The sequence below is a fragment of the Eucalyptus grandis genome, chromosome 6, assembly GCF_016545825.1.
Source record: "Eucalyptus grandis isolate ANBG69807.140 chromosome 6, ASM1654582v1, whole genome shotgun sequence".
NCBI classification, from domain to species: Eukaryota; Viridiplantae; Streptophyta; class Magnoliopsida; order Myrtales; family Myrtaceae; genus Eucalyptus; species Eucalyptus grandis.
In genome coordinates this window covers 40430630-40452655 of record NC_052617.1, presented here as the reverse complement: position 1 = coordinate 40452655, position 22026 = coordinate 40430630, and the positions used below count along the sequence as shown (strand labels likewise).

At 39.6% G+C, this 22026-nt stretch overlaps 3 protein-coding genes across 4 annotated transcripts; 2 read left to right on the top strand and 1 right to left on the bottom strand.

The window, feature by feature from the left end:
* Positions 1 to 696: 696 nt before the first annotated feature.
* LOC104449742 (zinc finger protein 830) lies at positions 697 to 6086 on the bottom strand. The gene is given in 9 exon segments (XM_010063994.3): positions 697 to 1081; positions 1486 to 1577; positions 1580 to 1685; positions 1768 to 1814; positions 1923 to 1998; positions 2188 to 2431; positions 4301 to 4514; positions 5295 to 5394; positions 5841 to 6086. Coding segments are annotated over 8 exon segments (951 nt in total). The 5' UTR covers positions 5930 to 6086; the 3' UTR covers positions 697 to 1081; positions 1486 to 1502.
* Positions 6087 to 6273: 187 nt separating this feature from the next.
* On the top strand, positions 6274 to 11771 carry LOC104449741 (tRNA threonylcarbamoyladenosine dehydratase). The gene is made up of 11 exons (XM_010063993.3): positions 6274 to 6410; positions 6637 to 6677; positions 6996 to 7107; positions 7488 to 7635; positions 7873 to 8085; positions 8534 to 8668; positions 9057 to 9191; positions 9375 to 9590; positions 9892 to 10016; positions 10569 to 10626; positions 11409 to 11771. Exons 1-11 carry the CDS (start codon positions 6319 to 6321, stop codon positions 11517 to 11519), a joined length of 1386 nt encoding a protein of 461 aa, XP_010062295.2. The 5' UTR covers positions 6274 to 6318; the 3' UTR covers positions 11520 to 11771.
* A 1647-nt stretch (positions 11772 to 13418) lies between these two features.
* On the top strand, positions 13419 to 21910 carry LOC104449740 (nicastrin). Of its 2 annotated transcripts, none has more exons than XM_010063991.3 (16): positions 13419 to 13670; positions 13792 to 13908; positions 14021 to 14135; positions 15420 to 15499; positions 15605 to 15681; positions 16379 to 16456; positions 16621 to 16692; positions 16797 to 16870; positions 17358 to 17490; positions 17620 to 17691; positions 18283 to 18402; positions 18718 to 18789; positions 19560 to 19700; positions 20111 to 20198; positions 20306 to 20744; positions 21357 to 21910. In XM_010063991.3, the coding sequence occupies exons 1-16, from the start codon at positions 13607 to 13609 to the stop codon at positions 21619 to 21621; spliced, it is 2007 nt and encodes a 668-aa protein (XP_010062293.2). In that variant the 5' UTR covers positions 13419 to 13606; the 3' UTR covers positions 21622 to 21910. The 2 variants fall into 2 exon arrangements, with proteins under 2 accessions (XP_010062293.2, XP_010062294.2); XM_010063992.3 differs by having other exon boundaries at positions 13420 to 13670; positions 20114 to 20198.
* The last annotated feature ends 116 nt before the right edge of the window (positions 21911 to 22026 follow it).

Below are 22026 nucleotides of genomic sequence, written 5' to 3'. Positions count from 1 at the left end.
CAGACAGTCACCTGACCCTTTGAATTTTAAAAAAGTCTTTTAACTTTCTGGAGGGGGAAAAAGATGGAATAAATGGAAGGTGCAAGCAAATTGGTGTCTTCGTTCGAAGCCCGCGGGATGCGAATATGATTGGCTTTCGTTCGTTGTGAGAAGGTGTCTATTCTCATGAAGCATCTAACCGAGCCAACGTATACGAACGCAAGCCAAGTCTCGCTCTGTCCATTAATAAATTTAGGATGGCATCTGTTAAGAATGAACATCTTACCATGCAACCACAAAAGAAATAAAAGCGTCAGACAAGATATGCAAGTTGTTACGATAACTTTGCACTTACACTTGGTATCTCGTTTTTTTTTTTTTTTTTTTATCACCATTCCTGACACATACAAACTCGAGACTCAAAAAGTACCACTCTTCGAAACGCATATATCATGGCAAATAAAAAATCATGACGTATCCATGGTAAATTATAACTCATCCTATCCATATTACATTATATATCCATCACTAATGTGGGTAGGATGCTTTATGGAGGCTGATCCAGACCTTTATGTAAAATCGATGGGACAGGACACTTTAACACTCCTTAGCGTTTGAACATAATGCACACAAGTGGAATCGCACATAACAGTACAATGACATAAATGAAAAATTTGAAACCAAAGCGCCCTTCGTCGAATGTAAACAAAAGATGAAGGCTAGGAAGTAATAGCTGTACTATCATTGCATATCATCTACATTCTAAGCAAATTTTCCTCTGTTAGTCAATTTGAAAGCTAACAATATGGACAGGACCAATGACATCACCATATTCAATCCACAGAGGTTGGCAGGGATATCATCTACAAGGAAAGTTAGGTTCAAGTTCATCCAACTCAACACATTGTTGTCAGAACAAAATTCATCGTGCTTGCAATTCCAAACCCAAACCTAGCCGACAATTCTGTCTGCCTGGTAAGGGAAACTGAGGCTTTTTTGAATGAACTTACTATTCGCCTTCCACCATGACCATTGCATTCTGATTGGCTCTGTGGAACTGTTGCCACACCTTAAGATTATCCAACTGATTCATCATTTCAATCTGCAGTAAGAAACGAGAGTGTTTAAGATGTTATCTTCCACATTGTTTAGCAAGTGCATGATAACCAGGCTTCATGCAGTGAATCAGCTCAAACCCAACTATCTCTCCATTTGAAGCAAATAAAGTTATATTATTTCCATCCTCCAGATGATTTAGATAGAAATGCCAGTTTAAAAAATAAAATAAAAAAAAAATAAAAAAATAAAAGATGGAAAGCCCAGTGACGCATCAGTCTATTGATCAAAGAGAGAATAATCAATCTTTAGATGTTGTTATGCTTTCTCAGGCAATAAAATCTAATGTGAACCTCACCACCAACCTCCTCTGCCTTTTGTTATCAGAGAGAGAGAGAGAGAGAGAGAGAGAGAGAGAGATGGCGGAGATAGGTGAAAGGAGGAGCGTACCAGCAATATCAGTATTATTAGAGATGTTGAGCCCTCCAATCAACTGCAAAGTTCTCTTCAGCATCATCATCATCACTTGATGATTCTTCTTCTCAGACTCCTTGCTGACTTCTTCAGAACTTTTTCTACGTTTTGCGGACCGAGCAGCCTTCAACTCCAGCTTCTTCTTCCGTAATAACTCCACTCTTCCCGTGTAAACCCTGCAACAATGCCAAAGACAAGAATATATATAGCAGCTTTTGTGTGATATGCATGCATGGTTAATCCATAAACTAGACTTACTTTTGCTCTACAGATTCTGCCTCTTCTATCATCTCAGCAGCATCAATCTGTATTCAAAGGTTCAGCACAGTGGTGAATGCCATGGGGCTGCATCAAGTAAATTCAAAACTCAAATAAAGTAGATATGACATGGAAACATGGGATAAGCAAGGAACCTCCTCTTCTTCCAGCCTATCATCCACCTCCCGCAAGTCCTCCTGGATCAACTTTTCGAATTCTTTGTATTCGTCTCTGAATAGCATTTAAGAGATAGCAAAATTGTGACAATGCAGTGACAGAAAAGAAAAGAAGTAGGATTTCGTCATGCACATTCCAAAAACTCATCTGACAGAGGACAAAAATTAATAGCACATTGTTTTCCTTTTGGCACTGAGAATTTGGTAGTTGGATGCTCTACAAGTAACACAAGAAAAAACTTACTTCACATCTATCTTAACTGGCTTGATGCCACGAGCACGTAAATCAGCCTCCTTGCTATCAAAGAAACCTTCAGGGAGTGCTCCTTGCGCTGGCTTCACTGCAGGGCCCGTCATTGCTTCTGCTGTCTGGATGACCCCCTTAGATGACTGACCACTACTTGTTGACAGGACATCATCAGAAGGCAATCCATTCATATTGTTCTGCATTTTCACTGAAGTTTCAACTTGAGGTTGAGTCGAATTCCCTGTAATTTTTCCAGTTACCAGGATATGTCAGCTTCATAGAGTTGAGTTCAGTTTGGCGTAGACAATATATATCCAGTGACCCGATAATACAATGATATGTGATTTCATCCAAATCACCATTCAACATTGTCTGATGAAACAGCAATCCAGTAATTGAACTTAACATATGAAACAAGTAACTCAAGAAGTGGAGGTACTTCAGCTACAAATGCTTCCACATGTCAAAGGAGGAAATATATCCCATTAGAACAAATAGCAGCTTTTGTAAATGAAAGGCACCCCTGGTGCTCTTTGATACATATAGATATAAAAAATGTAATAGCAGCTTGACCAAAAGTGCTACCGAATTACACAGAAGAAAAAATATAAGGGCTTTAAAGGATATTCAACAGTTGTGGAACTACTGGATTATGCCTAGAAGTATTCACCAAATTTTCAATGATGGTATCTTTATCTAGGGTTCGACTCTTCATGCTCTAGGATATCTTGAAATTCTCCCCCTCTTGTCTCATGCGTTGGATTTGGAGGGAGTAACAGAAAAATGTTCAGAGGAGCGAAGTCATTAGCTTCTTCTGTCTTTTGTTCCCTTTAGGCTTCATGTTCTAATTCCTCTATGCTTCACAGTGATACAGCAATGTCATAATTTAGGCGTAGCATTAAGTTTTTGAAATTCAAGAGAAGTGAATTTTGCAATGTAGATACCAGGTGAAGTCTGAAAAGACATTAAGTTACTGCCCCTATTTGGTGGACAATCAAAAGTTTAAAGTAGAATAAGTTTCACGAAGGCCTTAGACTTGATATTTGTTCAGTAATGGCCATGAAAAGAGTCCCTCCGTGTGTTCCACAGAGACAAATTAGAAGAAACAATACAGTCATGGCCAGGTGACATCTGGAAACATAATTTTAAGCCAACTCCAAAATAGAGCTGATCTTACTCAATGGTAAAAAGAAACCATGATCTAGGCAGGGAACTTGCCCACCTTGAAAGATATCCCATGTAATGTGCACAGAGGTGGAATGAAAGGAAGGGAAGGAGACAGGCTAAAGCATAAAGAATGCAATGGGAACAATACCACTTGATATGCCCTATTCCAGCATTTGTGGAAAAAGGGACCAAGGATACAGTTTGAGTTGCTGGACTATGCTTCTGATGTGGTCAACCAGAAAACAGTTCATGACAGTCTTCAAATGGATAAAATAGGTGACAAGATTCTAGACAGAAAATTGGACGACAATCCTTGCAACAGTCTAGGGGTGCATATTGATATAAAGCATTAGGAAATTCCAAGTTAGTATCCTGAGGTGAACGTAAACACCAAATCTGACACTTCTCCTCCCAATAAATCACCACATGCATTCAACCTTTCATAACTCGCCTGTAGTAAACTAACAAGTTAAACATCTTCTCCATCATGACCAATTTCTGATCCTGTGACTAGGTCGATAGCTGAAACAGCTGAAGCAGACTTACAATGCTTCGCTCTCAATGCATAGACAGTAGAGGATGTCACAACCACCTAGCGGTGCATATATTAAAGTAATGAATCACATAGAAAACAAAGCATTCAAGCCTAACAATTGAAATTATTACCAGATACAACAATAGTAGGGTTACTAAGAACAAAGTACAGTTTTATTTTGATTTGGATAATGACATTGTAAAGATGATGCGTACTCCAACTCCACAAACAGAGACATGTAAGAAAAACTATTCAGTGATTCAATATGTCGACACATGGAAGAATGCCAGTATGAAGTGAAGCCAGTATGAAGTGAAGCCAATAGAGTTTCATATGCTGCTATTGCAACAGCTACAGCATATGAGTGGAAATTGCATTACACACAGGCAAGAAAGAGAGGGTGCATACCAGCTTTACTCTTCTGTAAATCATTGTCAAAAAAATTTGGGGGAAGTCCGGAGGATGATTTGGGTTCAAGCATTGCTCTTGAGGATACATTTTGGTTGCCCTGCAGCTCCTTAGAAGGTTCAGGTTGAGGTTTCCGCAATTTGGGGGCCGGCTCTGACTTTTTATTGGTATTCCCTGTTGATCCAGCTGCACTTGCTTTTAGATTGGAAATTGCCTGTTTGTATACAAGAATTCAGTTTAGCCATTAAAATCACAACAGTAAAAATAGACGATAAGCAACAGTCACATAAAAATAGATGGGAGTTTTCCAGGGGGAAAATGGACAAGGATGATGCATATGGAGGAAGCAATGAGATGAGAAACTGAAGTCCTATTGTAGTTTCATGCAGAAGATTCACTGATTTAGACTCCGTTTGTCTCGCGGAAAATAAATCATTTGGAAAATATTATCCTGAAAATAATCCCTTCTATTGCTTGAAATAATCAATTAATGAAAAATGTTTCCATTGTCAACAACAATTTATGTCCACACATATTCATGGATGTTGAAAATTTGTAAGCGATATAAAGCAATCATTTTTAGGAAAATGTTTTTCAAATCATTCATTTTCCGCAAGACAAACGGAGCCTTGCATTTTCCCCTTCTTAGGATTCTAAAGCAATTATGTAAATCTCTCTTGTTTGTAGCTTTCACTAACAGAAATTGGAAGCATACACAACTCAAGCAGGCAACTTTGGAGATTGGAACATTACAAAGTATGCTAATGAGAGGATTTCTACTAATTGCCAGAAGGGAAGCACAACATAACTGAAGAATCAAGACATTGTTCCAGATGAGGCGATATCATGTGACAAAAAGAAATTCAACATTTGAAACCTCTTCCACAGTATCTTTTTACCTATGTATGGTGATCTTTCCACCCACAGGCACAGCTTTCAGTATCATTAGCTGAATTTCGCCAATCAAATCCCCCATTACAGTACAAATAATTACCTCATGATGTTTACGAGAAGCTTGGTGCGCATCCCAGTGGGAATCAGATTTCAGAACAATGTCACAGACCCTACAAACAGGTTGATCGGATTCATTGTACCTGCGAAACCAAACAAGAGAAGGACCAGATGAGAACAAAAGATGCTACACACGCCACTCGAAAGTTAGAAACGCCGTCCCACAAAGCGCACATTGGGAATCTACGGAGAACCAGAAACTATTGTGATATTAAAGAACTCCAACGGTCCAAAAGTTTTAACATTTCAGCACGTATTGCACCACTCCTCTTGGGAAACTCCATTTTCTTAACGATATATCCTTTCACCCACATCTTCGACAAGGCGCTCGCGACAGTACTGCAACGAGATAGACCGCGTACATCTAGGGCTTCAACGAATGCGCCCAATCCCGAGTAGAGTTTCGGCTCAACTTTCCAGGAACCACTCGGAACTCGTAGAAAGCAGTTCATCTCAAAGTCAAATGATGAACCTCTTGATGCGGACAAAATCGCCACGACGAATAAGGAGGATATCGAGATCATTTCACCTGACGAGAGGAGAATCGATGCGTTTCGCCTTCTTGGCCGCGCTCAATTTGGCCCGAAACAGCGCCTTGCTCCTCGCCTGAGCGTCCATCTTCTCGCATCAACGAAAGCCTGCGTCGCCGATGACGAAGACGTGTCTCCGATTCTGTCTTCGATCGAGCAAACGACTGAGAAAAACGCTGCCTATCTCCACCGGCCGTGGCTGCTTCTTCTTCTTCTTCCTCCTTCGCACATCGACGAGATTTCGCCCTCCCATCTTTCTCCCCGTTCCCGTTTCAGAAAGATGCTGGTTCGCGGGGTTCGGGCCTTGCACTGGGCCTATTCGGCCCACCTCTGGGCCCGTTTCGGTTGATGGGCTCTCGTTCGAAAAAAAGCCCGGGGCGTTCTCGCCGCGAAAGGGTTTTCTCTCTCTCTCTCTCCTCCTGCTGCAGGACTTTTGCTTCGAGAGTTGCAGAAGAAAATTTTCCGTCGAGAGAGAGAATGGGAGAGAAAGTGAAGCTGGCGATGTTGCTCGGCGGGGGAGCTATTCTCGGCTCCGTCTCCACGCTCGCCCTCCTCAAGCTCCTGTCCAGGTGAGCTAGAGCCTCTCTCCCGCCGATCGTGATTTTGTCAGCGGAACTTCCCGGGGAAAATGCTCCCTTTATCGTCTTACGTCTTCTTGTATCGATCGAGCATGGAGAATTGAACCCTCTTTCTCGAGTTAGCGTTGAGTGCACTGGGTTTTTGTATGTCTCGTCCAGCGAATGGCTCGTGTCGTCCTGAAAGTGATAACCTTTTCTTTCCCTCTTCTCCCGACAGGCGTGGACAGAAGTATATTAAGGAAGATTTCAGCTTGCAAGGTGAGTTGTTCAATAGCCATTCTTTCTCGATGCTGTACGAGGTTGTGTTTCATTAGTCACACGGAGTGTTTAGCTGGAATTGTTTACTGGCTAGTTACTGACATGCGTAAGCGAGGAAGTGTGGTTCATCAGGGTCGGTGTGAGAGTTTTTTGATTTCTAAGCCTCTGTGTCTATCCTGTATATAGCTTTATGGTGGATCAGAAGTTATTTTCTTATTTTCTACCTTATACATGCATGTCATTCCGACGTACTGCGAGCATTGCTTAATTCAATATTTGTGGTATGATTTTGCATTGTCGTTAACTTGTTCCAATCAGGTGATGGGCTTACACGTGACATGACAAAGAAAGATCACTCTTTAAATGGAGATCATCAGAGAGTTGATGTAGATATGCTGAAAGATGAAATAGTTTCCGAACAACTGACCAGGTACTTGGTTTATCGCCTGGTTGAATATGAGTTTTTCATCATTCTTGACCCAAAAGAAATCCAATAATAAAATTAACAGACCAAAAAAGGTTGTGTTAATAATTTCCTCTCGGCTGTGCTTCTTGTCTTTTTGTGCCTGTCACGGAAAAACCGTTCATGTTGAATGTCTACAGATCTTAGATCCTTGTCAATGAAAATTGGTTGCAATCTGTTACGTAATTGACTATTACTTACTCTTTGTATGTTACATGACATGTTTTGCCCAACCTAATTTAAATGCTTTTTGATAATTTTCTTAGAAGTGTACACATATCTATGGCTGCTTTTTTTAATTTTAATTTTTTTTAGCATATTTTACATACTTTTTAACATCTCGTTAGGAACATCCAGTTCTTTGGCTTGGACTCTCAACAGCAAGTGATAAAATCCTATGTTGTGGTCATTGGCCTCGGAGGAGTTGGTAGTCATGCTGCATCAATGCTTCTGAGATCAGGAGTTGGAAAACTGCTTCTTGTGGATTTCGACCAGGTACTGTCTGTCTATGATTTCTCAGTTTGATAATGTTTTCTATTTAACTTGTTGCTATTATATTCATCTGTTACTATGGACTAAAGAAGATTGGATCTTTGTGGTGAGTAATTTTTTAAGAAGACTTGGCAAAAGTGGCAGAGCACCAATTTAGTTTTTGTTTCAGCCCATATGCTTGAAAATTCATGAACTCACATCGATTAGGTACCTCTACTCATTCACTGATTAAATGAGAAGGTATCACTATCGTCACTTAATCGACACGCAGTGGCAACAAGAGCTGATGTTGGTACTCCAAAAGCCCACTGCCTGAAGAAGCATTTCTCATCAATCTTCCCTGAGAGCAATATAGAGGCGAAAGTGCTGCTGTATGATGCATCAACAGAAGAAGAAATCCTTTCAGGCAATCCTGATTTTGTCTTGGACTGCATTGATAACATTGACACTAAGGTACTTTTTTCCTGCTGCTCATGCAAAAGTTATAGTTTTTGCAAGGTTTGCCCAGAGATTATAGTTCTAACTGTCCAGATTGTCAATGAAAATCATTCTAGAACCTTTTTCTCAGTAAAAGCAATAGTTTTCTATTCTTTTTGTACTCATCACATGCATTATGATGAATTTTCAGAACTTTGCTTTTCTCATACTATATTTACGTAATTTTGAAAATTTCCCACCATTCAGATGTGAGAGCATATCCATATTTATTTTCCCCCTTTTATGTCCTTTCATGTTTAAGTGAAAAGTAGTACATTACTTTCAATAGTAAGGAAGTATTGCCTAGTAAGTTTAAAAAAATCACAAGATTTGCTCTACTTGCTTTATTTTGTTAAGTTTAATTTTCAGACTTCTGATTAGAGTATATATATGCTTAAAGGCTCTGATTTGTCATCCGTAGTAGGTTGCTCTTCTTGCTGCATGTGTTCGTAGAGGACTGAAGGTTTTATCTGCAACTGGAGCTGGTGCTAGAGCTGATCCAACGAGAATTCGCATAGCTGATTTAAGGGAGTCCACAAATGATCCATTATCTAGAGCTGTAACTCTCTGTCTCGATTCTGGAGTCGCTACATTATATCTCTGTGCACATATCTCGCTGTTCATGCTTTTCCTTTTGTTTATTTTTGTGGCAAAATAACTGGCATACAACTGTTAAAAGATCTCATGTTCTATAGCTTATTCTACGACTATCTGCTCGTCCTTTCGATTCTTGTCAATGCCTGAAATCTTGTCTCATGCTCTCTCTTGCAATGCTTTGTATGATCATCTTTTCTATGAATGGAAGATATTTGAAACTTCCTTTTTTTCTTATAATTTATTTGATATGCAAAACTTCCTATGATGATTATTGTGTAAATCAGCTAATTTGCTTCTAACTGTTCTTGTTTCCCAAAAATATCTTCGTAATTTCAATTCCCTTTGCCTAGGTAAGACATCGTTTGAGGAAGGACCATGGCATTGAAGGTGGTATTCCTGTTGTGTTTTCCTTAGAGAAACCTAAGGTGAAGCTGCTTCCATTCAGGGGGCCAAATGGAGAAGAAGAAAATCCTTCAGATTATCAAGTGAGGATATGTTTCTTCTTTATGCTTTTCAAAAGAATTTATCAACTCTTGTTTGAATTTTCGTATGGGAAAAGGTTGAACCGAACCATTGCAAATAACTTGGTCATAATAGCTTCAGGGTTATCTGTACTGCTATAATTGATTGGTATCTTGACTATACAACCTCATGTGTCCTCATGTCAGATTGTGCCAGGTTTTAGGGTTCGTATAATCCCTGTTCTGGGCACCATTCCTGCAATTTTTGGACAGATCATGGCTTCCTTTGTGGTCACACAACTTGCAAGATTTCAAGTTCAAACAGAGCCAGTGGTCAATTTGGATATGGATCATTACAAGATCCTTCATCAACGGCTTATTGAGCATGAGGAGTCACTCTATGGAACAGCTACACATGTCCAGGTGTGGCATTATGGTTCTGACTTCTGAGAATATGCTTGACTATTTGTCAACAGATCAGTTCTATGACTTGGGCAAGACATGCTCTTCGATAGTGGCCCATGACAATGATCTCATCTGTATAATTTATCTACAAGGTCCACATCTTATCAAATAGTAATATAAAAATGTGTTCTACTATTCCGATGATTTCAGACTTTGTTAAGTTTTTGTTCCTTTTTATCTTTGTCATTTTCCATGCACTTGTGAGAATATCGCATTTGTATGTGTGTGGACAATCAATTTTTTGGTGCATTTCTTGAAGGTTGATGTTGAAGAAGTGATGTACGTGGTAAAAGAGTTATGGCATGGCCGCAGCGCAAGAGAACAGATCGCAAAAGATGTAGGACGTGCAATGTGGAGATCTATTAATGAGTTGATGCTTGTGAGGTTAGATAGCTTTGCTAATTCATATTCCGAAGCAATTAAGATTCAGGGTTCCATTTTTTGCAATCTTTTGCTTTTCATGCAAAGTTTAACCAATTGGGAGTTAGTCTACTTGGATGGGTGCGCTGAAGTGCCCAATTATGTGCACCTGTTATGTACTTTTCACATTGAAAAGTTTAAGCTTCCACCTATCTATGCTGGCATGATTATGAAGTTATGTTCTTGCAATTTGTGCAGTGTGGATTTATCTGTCATTTCCATCTCACGAAGTGCCTGTATAATCAACCTAACGACTTCCTCCATTCTTTGCCATGTGATACTGATGAGCTTTCTATTTTTATTTAACCAAACAACAGATGTCTTAAAGCCAACTTTAATCCTTTTGCAACAGCACTGCATATTCTTTTCCCAATCTCAGTGTCTGATTATTTTTGTTTGTGCTTCGTCTCTCGTTATCAATTATGAAGTAGCACTATAGTGGATGGTACAATGCGGCTCCTACGCATTTTGCATTTATATTATTTATTTGCTTATTTTTTTATTTGTTTTGTTCAGGTGGGATCGAGCCCAACCAGCATCAGTAGCCAATCTGATTCTACTAAAATTTAAAGAGGTACTGCTTTAACTGTTTGAGGTTCTCTGGGAACTCTGCCTTACTTGCAAGATCATCCTCCTTTCCTAGACATGTTCATGGCTGTCAGTTTTATCATTCAATCAATATGGTCAGTCCCATGTCCATGTTGACATCTTCCTAGATGGCTTCGTATATGGTGTCTAGTTAGGACAGGAAAAGAAAAGCTTGAGGCCAATTTTTTTCTTATTTTATTTGCTCCACGCAAAGATTGCATGGTGGGCTATATCAGCCCCTGTAACCCCCCCTCTCCTTCTTACCCTCGCTTGCCCACCCCAAGGCAAGTAATTTATTTTTACCCATGCACCAAATTTTCTCTGACGTGAGGTTGTGGTGGCAATCTAAAAGTGCCCTGGGATTCGGAAGTAGATGCTGTTTTACAGAAAAGTCTGATCCTTCAGCTCCATCTCGTTTAGATTTTTTTTTTTTTTACACTAAGTGTGGCCTATGCAAGTTAAATATGCTCGTACAGAGTTAAGTTCATTTGATACACACTTCACTGACGTTGCACGGGGTTATTGTTGCACTACCCATTTTGAAGTTTGGATGCTGTCTTAGATGGCTATTTGTCCCAATTTCATGACGAAGCTTTTCCCTTTCAGTTCCGGCTCTGGGAAACGTTGAACATTTGATTGTTACACAGTAGAAAAGAGACTATGGTGAAGGCTGCCCTATATGAGACACGAGCTTTTTAAAATTAAAACACATTGTATGTTCTCCCTATCATTGACACTGATCGGGAATTTTATTTTCTGTTCCGTTAGGCTGATGAGCATGAGCAGAGGACCCTTGACGATATACAAAAAGAGGAACCAGAGTTCTTCACAAGAGTGACATCGGTGCTTAAGAGAGCCAGTGTGGATTTCGGGTTGTAATTTTCCATTTGCACCCTGCTTAATAAGAAGTTGTATGACATGGTTGTAGCATCGTGCTTGGTGAATTTTGTTCGGATTCCTTCCTAGACGTTGAATCTTTTGTAGAGCTTGGCATTTGACTTCGTGATAACGGGGAGCTTTCCTATCCGGATGCTGCCTCTTTTGCTCATATGCTGTTCCTTTCATAGAACTCTGAATTCTGTTACTGTAAATTGATTTTGTTGCAGTTGATAATAGATTCATTCCTTCCTAGATGGACTTCCGTTTTTTCTGGCCAAAACTTCATCTTAAACAACGAGACAACAATTCACATGTGCGAATCCACGCCGTTGGGTCCAACTAACTGGTTCTGGCCTATGCTTGCTACATAAGTTTACGTACGACGCTCGCAGCAGCACCGTGCATGCTACACTCATGCCACCTGTGAATTTCACTCGTCTTGGCCAATGTTCTGACAACATTCTTTGGGGGCTTGTGGCAAGAAATGCAGCAACCATGTCTTCACATATGCATGGAGACGAGCAGTTAAATCTCCAAGTTTTAGTGAATTTCAAAGCTAAGCATCGGTGATTACGGCTGAGAATACCTAAATGAATGAAGGAGGATCAACTGCGGGAGAAAGTAATGACGTATTGATAATGACGATACGTGCTATAGGAGCACAGAGCACCTGAAAATAACCATTACGGAACCTAAACATGATGCTTGTTCTTGAAGTCACGTTCATCTCATTCGCTCTCTTGTCTCTTCTGCATCTTCGATCACGTGAGAGGCGACTGTCTGGAGACCAAGGTGAACCTTCTCCGCAGCGATGAAACAAACCCTCCCGGAGCGCTGTATGGGCAGTCCGTGCTGAAGTTCCCACCTTAGCAGAACAGACCCGGATTCCGCCGATTACAGGTTCTACACCCAGCAGTCAATCTCCGAATCCAGCACCGACGAGGGCTATGGTCACACTGCATGTTCCGGACTGATTTCCCACGGCGACTCTGGCGACTGCATAATGTGCAGCAGCAGCAAATCGTCGGATCTTTGTCTGGGGAGTTGCGGCGCTCAGGTCCAACTCATTGATTGCAAAGTAAGAATCGAGAAGTACTCGTTCACTAAATAAGCGAACGTTCAGTCTTGTCTTGAAGTGTTGTCGATTACATTACATCTCAACATGAAAAGAGTATTGGAATTAGCTATAGATGCAATGATCTTACAGTTTCCTCTGCTAGGCTACATTTATCAAGATTCTGGGAATTCACTCTGTCTTCTCTATGTAAAATGTACGTATCTGGAATGCAGCAATTTGTTGCCAACCAAGCCTCGCTTGGAATTGTTCCTAGTTTCTTGAAGATGATAAATTGTTGTCTATATGGATCCAAACATGGAAAATTCCAAATAAAGACTTGAAATAATTTTTTTATGTAAAACAGCTTAAGGTCGAATTTATTTAAATGAAAGCCTGAATTATCTATGTTGAGACTCGATAGTAATATTTGCTTTGAATCTACTTTGTTTCTTGATTGAGAAAAAAGAAAAAGAAATTATTTGTGTAGTTTAAAATTTTCTTAAATGAAAAGGAGCTATTGTCATAAAAAATTTCCAATCCAATATGTTGGTGGTAACTTTTCGAAGAGCGAGAGTTGCTTGATTTCTTAAGCCAGATTTGAATTGGAGCCACCTTTTTTTGCTCGATCTCTCAGTCTTGTACCATTGTTCCAAATTCGAACTCTGCTTGATAGTTAGTTAAGGTTTTTAATTAGGGGAAAATGTTGAAATTTATCCCCGAAAGTGAGGAAATTGGAGGGTAAATCGGGTACTCCACTGAAATTAAAAAAAAAAAATTTTAGCTAAATAGTGTGGGGACGATTTTTAATTTTGGAGAGTTAGGGGTTACTGTACAATTAACCAGAATTGCAAGTGGAAAGGTCTTTCAATGTTCCAATTCAGCTAACCATCTTCCTCAGCATCGTTCCTCAGCCGAGTCAAAAGCACAAATTCGCCATTGAAAAATCTTGAGCAAGCGAGGGAGAGGGAGAAGGAGAGCATGGCCTAGGGTTTCTGCCGGACTCCGTCGGTTTCTACTCTCCTCCATCGCCATGGCGACGAGGCTCCTTTACCTCGCGGCGTTCTTCCTCTTCCGTCTCCCTCTCTCTTTCTCGGGTGAGTCGCTGTCTTCTGATGGGATTGCGGTCGAATTTGCGAATCCGCACGCAACTCGCGGCTTCCTTCAGTGTTCGTTGGCGGAAACTGACGCTTGATCGTGGTCGTTGTTTCGATGCAGAGGAAGACGCCAGCTCCATGGAGTCGGTGCCCGATCTGCAGAAGCAAATGTACACTGTCCTCGAGGGATATCCCTGCGTGAGGCTGCTCAATCTGTCGGGAGAGATAGGGTGTGCTAGTAAGTTCATTTTTCGGGGATTGAATGATCGTGCTGCGCCGCGACTGTGCCGCAATCGTTTTTGTCGGTTTGTTGAGGTGTTCCGTTGATTGTTTATGTCTTGTGTTTGAAGATCCTGGAAGGGACAAGGTCGTGGCTCCGATCGTGAGATTCAGCAACTCGACTCGGCTGACTCGGCCTTCGGCGGTTGTGCTATCTGTAGATGAGATGGAGGGGTTCTTCAAGAGGCACGTACATTAACTTCGTTTTTGTCATCAGTATGCTTTCCATTTGGTGGGGATAGTGGCAGAAAGTAAAAAATTGATAATGAGTAGTTGTTGATTATTGGAATATTAATTTTGGTAATTTCAAGATGCTCAACAGTAACATCCCTATGGATAACCAGGCCATTGGGCTTATGATCTGTTTGGTTTCATTTCTTTTAACTAAATGAATGTTTTTATCCAGGCCATTGGGCTTATGATCTGTTTGGTTTCATTTCTTTTAACTAAATGAATGTTTTTGAAGTTTGAGCTGAAGTTGCAACAAGAAGCACCGGCACCTTTTCCATCTTTTCTTTTCAGCTAACTTATAGCTGTTTGACTTTGATGGCATGGTCTTATAAACTGTCTAAAATTAAGTTTCATTCCAATTGCACCAAAATTTAATTGGGGGGAAGCCACTTATATTTTACGTTCATTCAGGGAATATTCTTATGCTACCTCCATAATGGTAAAATTGGAAAGAAGATAAAAAAAAGAAACTATTTCCTCTATGTGGAAGGGAAAAAACCTTTGCATCTTCAAGTTCCCTTGTGAAGGGTGCCATTAAGTAGATAACACTGAGGTATGTTGCTGAGGGGGATTGGGGTGCAGAAAACCTGAGAAAATGGGAAATATTGACTGAGACTGTCCAGTAGAATTAGTTTCTCATCTCAGTTCGACTCTGCTGAGATTGTCCTGAATAAGATATTTTGATGTTTATATGCATGTACTTGATGTTTTTTAGTCTTTTGTCAGAAGTGGAAAACTGGAACTGAAGCCAAACCTGTTTTTTGTCTGTAGTCCATTTTTGGATCAGATCACACAATGATACAAAAGGGGGTGGATTAGGTTTAAGCACAAATGACTTGAACCATTGTGTGCTCCCTTTACTGTTTTTGCCTAGACCAGGTTAAAGAGTGGCAGATTGTTAACCATTGCAGAACAGATTGATTTGGCCTACATGGAAAGCAGAGAAACTAACCAATGCAATTAGGTTTCCTAGTATCTGTTGAAAGGATGCTTATGTGCATTTCTTATACTGGAAGTGACTCACATTCTGTAGGAACATCCAGATGTGATATTTGGATGTTCATCATCGGCTTTTATTTAGTATTTCCGCTAGCTACTAGCACTGAATTGCATATTCATCCATTGAACACAAAGGATGCATCTATGGGGATTTTTTTTTCCCACTATCTGTTTACTTTAGGATGAAGATTATGGTATTTTCATTCTCTGGCTGATGTTATGACATTTTTCTATCTCCAGAGTTTCAAATGATTTGGATTTTGCTCAGAATGTTGGCGGTGTTCTGGTTGAATCGGTGTCTTCATCCCAAAAGATATTGGGTAAGTGCATCTAATTTTAATCACCTGCATTGTTTACTTAAATAAGCATATTGAAGGACATTTTACCTAGGTGCTGTTAATGGTGGCATTGTTCATCCCTCATAGGACTCTCTCCAGACCAGAAGTTCCCTCAAGCTAAATTCTCACCCTACCAGAATATCAGCTATGAATGGAACCCTCTGGTATGCTATAAATTGGGGGTTTAGCAAAGATTTGCTGATACTTACTTTAAATTACCTTTTAAGGTTCTTCCTTTATCGGTTCAATCCTGCAAGGTTGTCATCTAGTTCTCTCAGTGTTGTCAACTTATGCTATTTTCACTTGTCCTGCCTTTTGATTGAACTTCTTCCTCAACGAGGAAAATGAAGCTTTCTAAATTAACAATTTCCTGGATTGTCAACTTCTGTAAGTGCAAGGTAGTTGGATTATTATCGAACTTTGTTAAATTTGTCAACTTTCTACTTGTTTAGTTTAACCAATTCAATTTGAAGCATGTATCACGTGAACCTAGAAAAAAGAATGCAGTGCAGATGTATTCTCCTAATGAATATGAATCAATCAACACAAACCTATTGAACGTTTATCAAAGCATATCTGTGGATTTAGCCTTTGTGATATGTTATGATGCATTTCACTTACGTCTATATGACAAGAGTATGACATGTTATTTTATAATATAATGATTTAATAAATAGTGCAAACTTGTTTTACAAGGTCTAGCTAATATCACTTATGGTCTACATTCCGACAAAAAGTTCACTTAGTTTACATTAATGTATTCAAATGGAATTTAGTGGTTTCTCACACTCTGCTGCATAAATTGTTATTCAAAGTTGGAGAATTCAAGATGCTGAAGCATTAAAATTTTTGCTTTTTCAGGGAGCTGGCATAATGTGGAATTCCTATCAGTTTCCTGTGTTTTTACTTTCTGTGAGTAGCTCACTGAGTGTTCAGAAGGTAAAACACCCTTCGTTAAATGCTAGTATCTGGAGGCAATCCCTCTGCTAGTTACTTTGAGAATTCATTCTAATGGGTTTTGGGGCTAAATTTTTTGCCTAGTGTCTATAAAGCTGATTCCCATGGTAATCAAAACTTGGACATTACTGATTCACTTCATGCAGCTATCAGCCAGTAATGAGAAGCGTGAGAAAGCTTATACTGCACATGTGGCGGAATTTGATCTTGTGATGCAGGTAAAGGAAGTTCTCTTACCCCTGAATGAGCAGTTATCTCTCTTTCTTCCAAGGCTGGAGTTTCTAATTCTTTTTTCTTTTCATTTATGTTCTTTTTGAGTCAGACAACAAAATCTGGGACTCGTGATTCACAGTCTTGTATAGAAGAACAAACTTGTTTACCGCTGGGTGGATACAGGTGAGGTTTTCATGGATATCATGTTGGTTGTCAGCCAGTTGTTAACATGCTTTTCCGAATTTTACTGAAAAAAATTTGGATATCTGCTACTCCAAGTAGGATGTCTCCTACTAAAGCTTCCAAAAGCAGCCAGTTTAGTGGATCTAACTTTTGTTTCCTTATGTAACTTTCTTGAATTCGATAAAATTGGGGCCAGACTGGTTACAGTGTAAAGACACTTTTTATCAATGTGTTCACTGTGAAAGAATGTTGTTTGTCACCAATTCTTTTTAGAAGAGATATCTTCATACCACTTCCATTAATGTTCAATATGCTGTGACTGTAGCAATTTTCTTAGATCTCTTTGCTTTAATAGTTCACTGAAGTGCTCACTCGAGATATCATGGTGGCTTCAAGCAATTTTTTTTTTGGGTCTCTCAGTGAAGTTGTACCTCATTGTTTCCTATTACGGCAGATTTTAATAATATCTTGCAATTATGAAGGGCAGTGTCTGGTCATCGCTCCCACCTATGAATGCTTCACAGTCAAACCAATCCAAGGGTGTAATTCTTGCTGTTGCATCAATGGATTCTGCCTCTTTTTTTCGTGACAAGAGTCTTGGAGCAGAATCATCTGTATCTGTAAGTTTATGATTCACTGTTCATATCCTCGCAGAAAGATGATCTTATACCCTGGGTATATATGTAAAAGGATCGTCTTTTCTGTTTACTTGATTTATGGACAAAATTTTGATTGGAAAATATTGTCAGGGACTGATTGCATTGCTGGCGGCTGTAGATGCACTTTCTCATGTTGATGGATTGGCTAATTCCAGTAGACAGGTATGCAAATGATAAGAATCTGTCCATAGAGACTTTTGGACTGTATCTTAGTGTCTGGTGCTTATGTGGAATTCCCATTGTTGAACAGAATTTATGCCCAAACATCCTTCTAATAGCATTATCTTTGTATTTCTTGCTGATATGTTTAGTACTTCCGTACTCCTATTCTTTTCCCCTTTCCCCCTGCTGATTAAGCCTTTGTTTTATTTCACCTTTGGTGCAACACTTCCTACCTTTACTGTGCATAGATGTTCTGGAACCTTGTTTTATGAGGACTTAACAGATTTATGTAAAAAGTTCACTTGAGAGCTTGAAGTTGTGAGTCCATAAACTTTGACAGGTTTTGCCTTGTTCAATTTGCTTTGGCCTTTTGGTGCTCACGAGGTTCCTTAAAAGCTAATATAGTAAGATGTATATGTGTACACACGTGCATGTGTGCAGGGATGCATGTGTATTCTCGTGCTTGCCTAGAAATGATGTGCCCACTGTTTCCTACTTTATCATTTGCCTTCAGAATATGCTTTGCACTTTGGTATATCTCTACTCTATTTTGAGTTCTTTACTTTCCTGATATTTTTATATGTAATGCAGCTTGTTTTTCTTTTTTTAACTGGAGAAGCTTGGGGCTACCTTGGTAGCAGGAGATTCTTACATGAGCTTGATTTGCATTCGGACTCTGTCAGTGGTCTCAATGAAACGTCAATTGAGATGGTAATTTGCTAGTTTTGATAAAATGCATGCCTTGGATCACGTTCTTAGTAAGTTAACTTATTTTTGGGGGCTCATAACTGTAATGTAATTGTCAGTTTCTGACAGAAGCTCACTATGGTTTTCCTCAGTTATTGGACCTGCTGTCTGAAGTGGTTGAATTCAGATGTGATCGTTTCACCTTTTTTTGTCTTTTCTGCAAATGTTTCTTTTTCACCTAGAACATTATTTTCTGGTTATCTTACATTACTTATGTAATACATTCTATCTCTTTTTATGACAAACGGAACCATTGGCTTGACAAATGCTTCTGCATAGGTCCTGGAAGTTGGATCCGTTGGAAAAGGGCTTAATCAAGGAGCAAAGAAATTTTACGCTCATACAGCCAGGGTGGGAGCTTATTTCCCTCTAAATGCAAATTACATGTTCAATACCTGTTCTCTTGTGTCAGTTACAAGTGCATTGGACATTTCATTCACTTCTAGTAGTGTACCATTGCTTTTGTCGGATTAGATACTTGTTACATGATGTATTGCAGTCTAAATTCCTTTTGCATCCAGAGACCTTTCTTGTTGCCAGCCCTTCTTTTTCTCTTAAGGGTGTTTAAGAAGCCCCAGGGGGGATGGAGTGGAAAGAATTTACGGATACATACTATTGGGTATTTGTATATCCAGCAAACTTAATGTATCTCTATTTTTTTCTTAAGCAACAACCAAAGTATGAATGTATCAAAGAATGAAATAATGGAATCTATCAGCATTCAGGGTGAACAAAATGGCTTGCTTCTTTACATGTCTTGTCCTGTCATATGACTAATGCAAAATATACTCTTGAGCTGTAGAGCCAGGAGTAAGTCCTTTTGTTGTCAATGCAAACCGATGTTGTCACCAACTGAAACAATGTCGTATGCATTCAATGCTTATTTTTAGTTGAACAATGGCTCTGGTCTGCATTGTGGTAAAAGAGGAAGTTTGGTTAATGACAGATTCACTTAATAATGCAGCTTCATATTTTGTCTAGGCATTAACTGACTTGGCTCTGGTTTCATCTTTTATGGTTTTCTTGAATATCATGTGAATGAGGTCATTTGCTAAACCAGCTTAATCTTGTCTGCTTTGTTGGCCTGTTTTTAGTGATAATAATTAGTGTTGTGAATGCAGGCTTCATCTGTCATCAATGAGACACTGAATGCCTTAAAACAAGCTGGAGATTCCCTCGATTCTAATCAAATCACAATATCCCCGGCAAGTACTGCAAATCCAGGGATACCTCCATCATCTCTTATGGCATTTCTTAGAAAGGTTTGTGAAGTTATTTCAAACAACTCTGTAAGCTTGAAGTCATTAACGTGCATAAATGACACTATAGGATGGTATTATACTAACGATTGTTTTAGTATGCATGCAAAAGACTTGATTAATTCTCTAAGTTTGGCTGAACAGCATGGAAGCTTGTTGTTCTCCTTGGACATTTCACTTCACCTTAAAATTCTCAACAGGACATTGGTTGCCTCTTCTAGATAACTACGTATTTTTACACATCATTAGAGACTTGATGAGGTTAAGGTGGTCCATATAGCTGACAAAAAATAAACATGTGAGAGGACAAAAAATTCTAGTGACTATGTTATATTGGAGGAATGAAAGTGACTAAAACTAAGTATTAGGGAAAGTATCTAATTGAATACATATATGTTTTCCTTTTGCTTAAGCAGAACTCTCAGACACCTGGGGTTATATTGGAAGATTTTGATACTGCCTTCACCAACAACTTCTACCATAGTCACCTTGATGATTTGTGTAAGTTGACCGTAACCCTTTCTAAGTTTGTACTCTTTTATCTATTTATTGGAAGTCCTATTGAGCATCCACATATCACTGGATGTCTAACTCATGCTTCATTGCAGCAAATATAAATGCTTCTTCTGTAGCTGATGCTGCTACAATAATTGCCCGCACCCTTTATGTTCTAGCTAGTGGTAAAAACTTGAGCAACTCAGCACTTGGTACAGTCAATGTGAATGAATCTCTCGTGCAAGAACTTATGGGATGTCTGCTGAGTTGTGAACCGGGTTTATCCTGTGCTTTGGTGAAGAGCTACATCTCACCTAGCACTGCCTGCCCAAGCCACTATGCAGGTGTTCTGCTTGGAGAACCCTCTTCAACACCTTATCCTGGTGATGTGGATGATACCTCTAGGTTCTTATGGAATTTTCTCGCCGACAAAACTTCTATTTGGAGACAGAATGTTAGCTCAGCTTGTTCCGGGAATTGTACCAATGAAGGTGAAGTTTGCATCAAAGCAGAAACTGACAAGAAAGGGGTTTGCGTCATCTCTACAACCAGGTAACTTGCTAGTGGGATGGTGTGATGAAATAGTAGTATTTGTCTATTTAAAGGCATACCATTTACTTCATTACATGTGAAAATTGGACCAGGATATGTCAGCTATTTGGACTGCTAACTGCCACTGGCTAAATTCGCATGTCTTCAGAATCTACACATACAGGCATAAAGGAAGTCTCTGACGAAATGCTATGTCTAACTATAAATGTAGGATGAAGTTGCCTGGTCCCAAGAGTTAATTTCCAAATATGCATCTTCTAGAACATGAAACAGTCCTAGCTTGCTGTCCTTAAGATGTGGAAACATTTTGGCTAGGTGAAAGAACTGGTGACACGAATGCACCAACGATTACTCTTTTCACTGCATTTGCTCCTCTCCGATGAGTGCCACACACCCATGGAAAAAGACCCATCTTTCACTTCATGTGTGCCTATTTTCATTGGGTCTCTCCAGTTATGACACCCAATAATAATGATAGCCAAAGCTCGTTAAAACCTTTCTGTTACTAATACTTGCAGCAGTGGTGAGGCCACTATTTAATGTTCTCTTGCATTTAATTTGTACCGATATTTTTTGCCTGGATTGTCATGTCTTTAAGTTTATGGATATCAGGTATGTTCCAGCGTATTCAACCCGTTTGAAGTTCGAATCTGGATCTTGGAAAGTGCTCCCTCCAAATTCTTCTGATCCCATGGGAATGGCGGACCCAGTTTGGACGGAGAGCAACTGGGATTTAATCGGTCTTCGTGCATATACCGTCCAGGACTCGATTTATGACCATTTTGTTCTATTGGTGGGAGTTTCCATTACAGTTTTAGCCTACGTCGCCATAGTAACTACGAGAACCTTTATCACAAAAGCCTTGAAGCGGGACTGACAATTCGAGTCTGTTAAAATGTTTACGGTGGAGGATTTACGGATTGAACTATTGGTGAGGATGTTGGATTATTAAAGATGCATCCTCGGGTGCTTAGATCTTTAAAGTGGCTGGTGAATGGTTCGGAGAGGTAGGCGAATGATAGTTCATTTGAAAGCAACAACCTGATAATCTCCTGCATATGTTCTCTCTCCTTGCTTGTCGTACATATGTAGACACTACTATCTTTTGCGTTATTCATTTTTTCAGGCACTATAAATGTACACCTAGTATTATATTCTCGTCCAAACTCTCGTCCATACCAATCAGAAACGCTGCAAATATTGGAACTTAATTTAGTCCAGATGGGGGCGTCCTCCGCACTGGATAATTTGAATCTCATCTCCTTCTTCAGGGGGAATAACC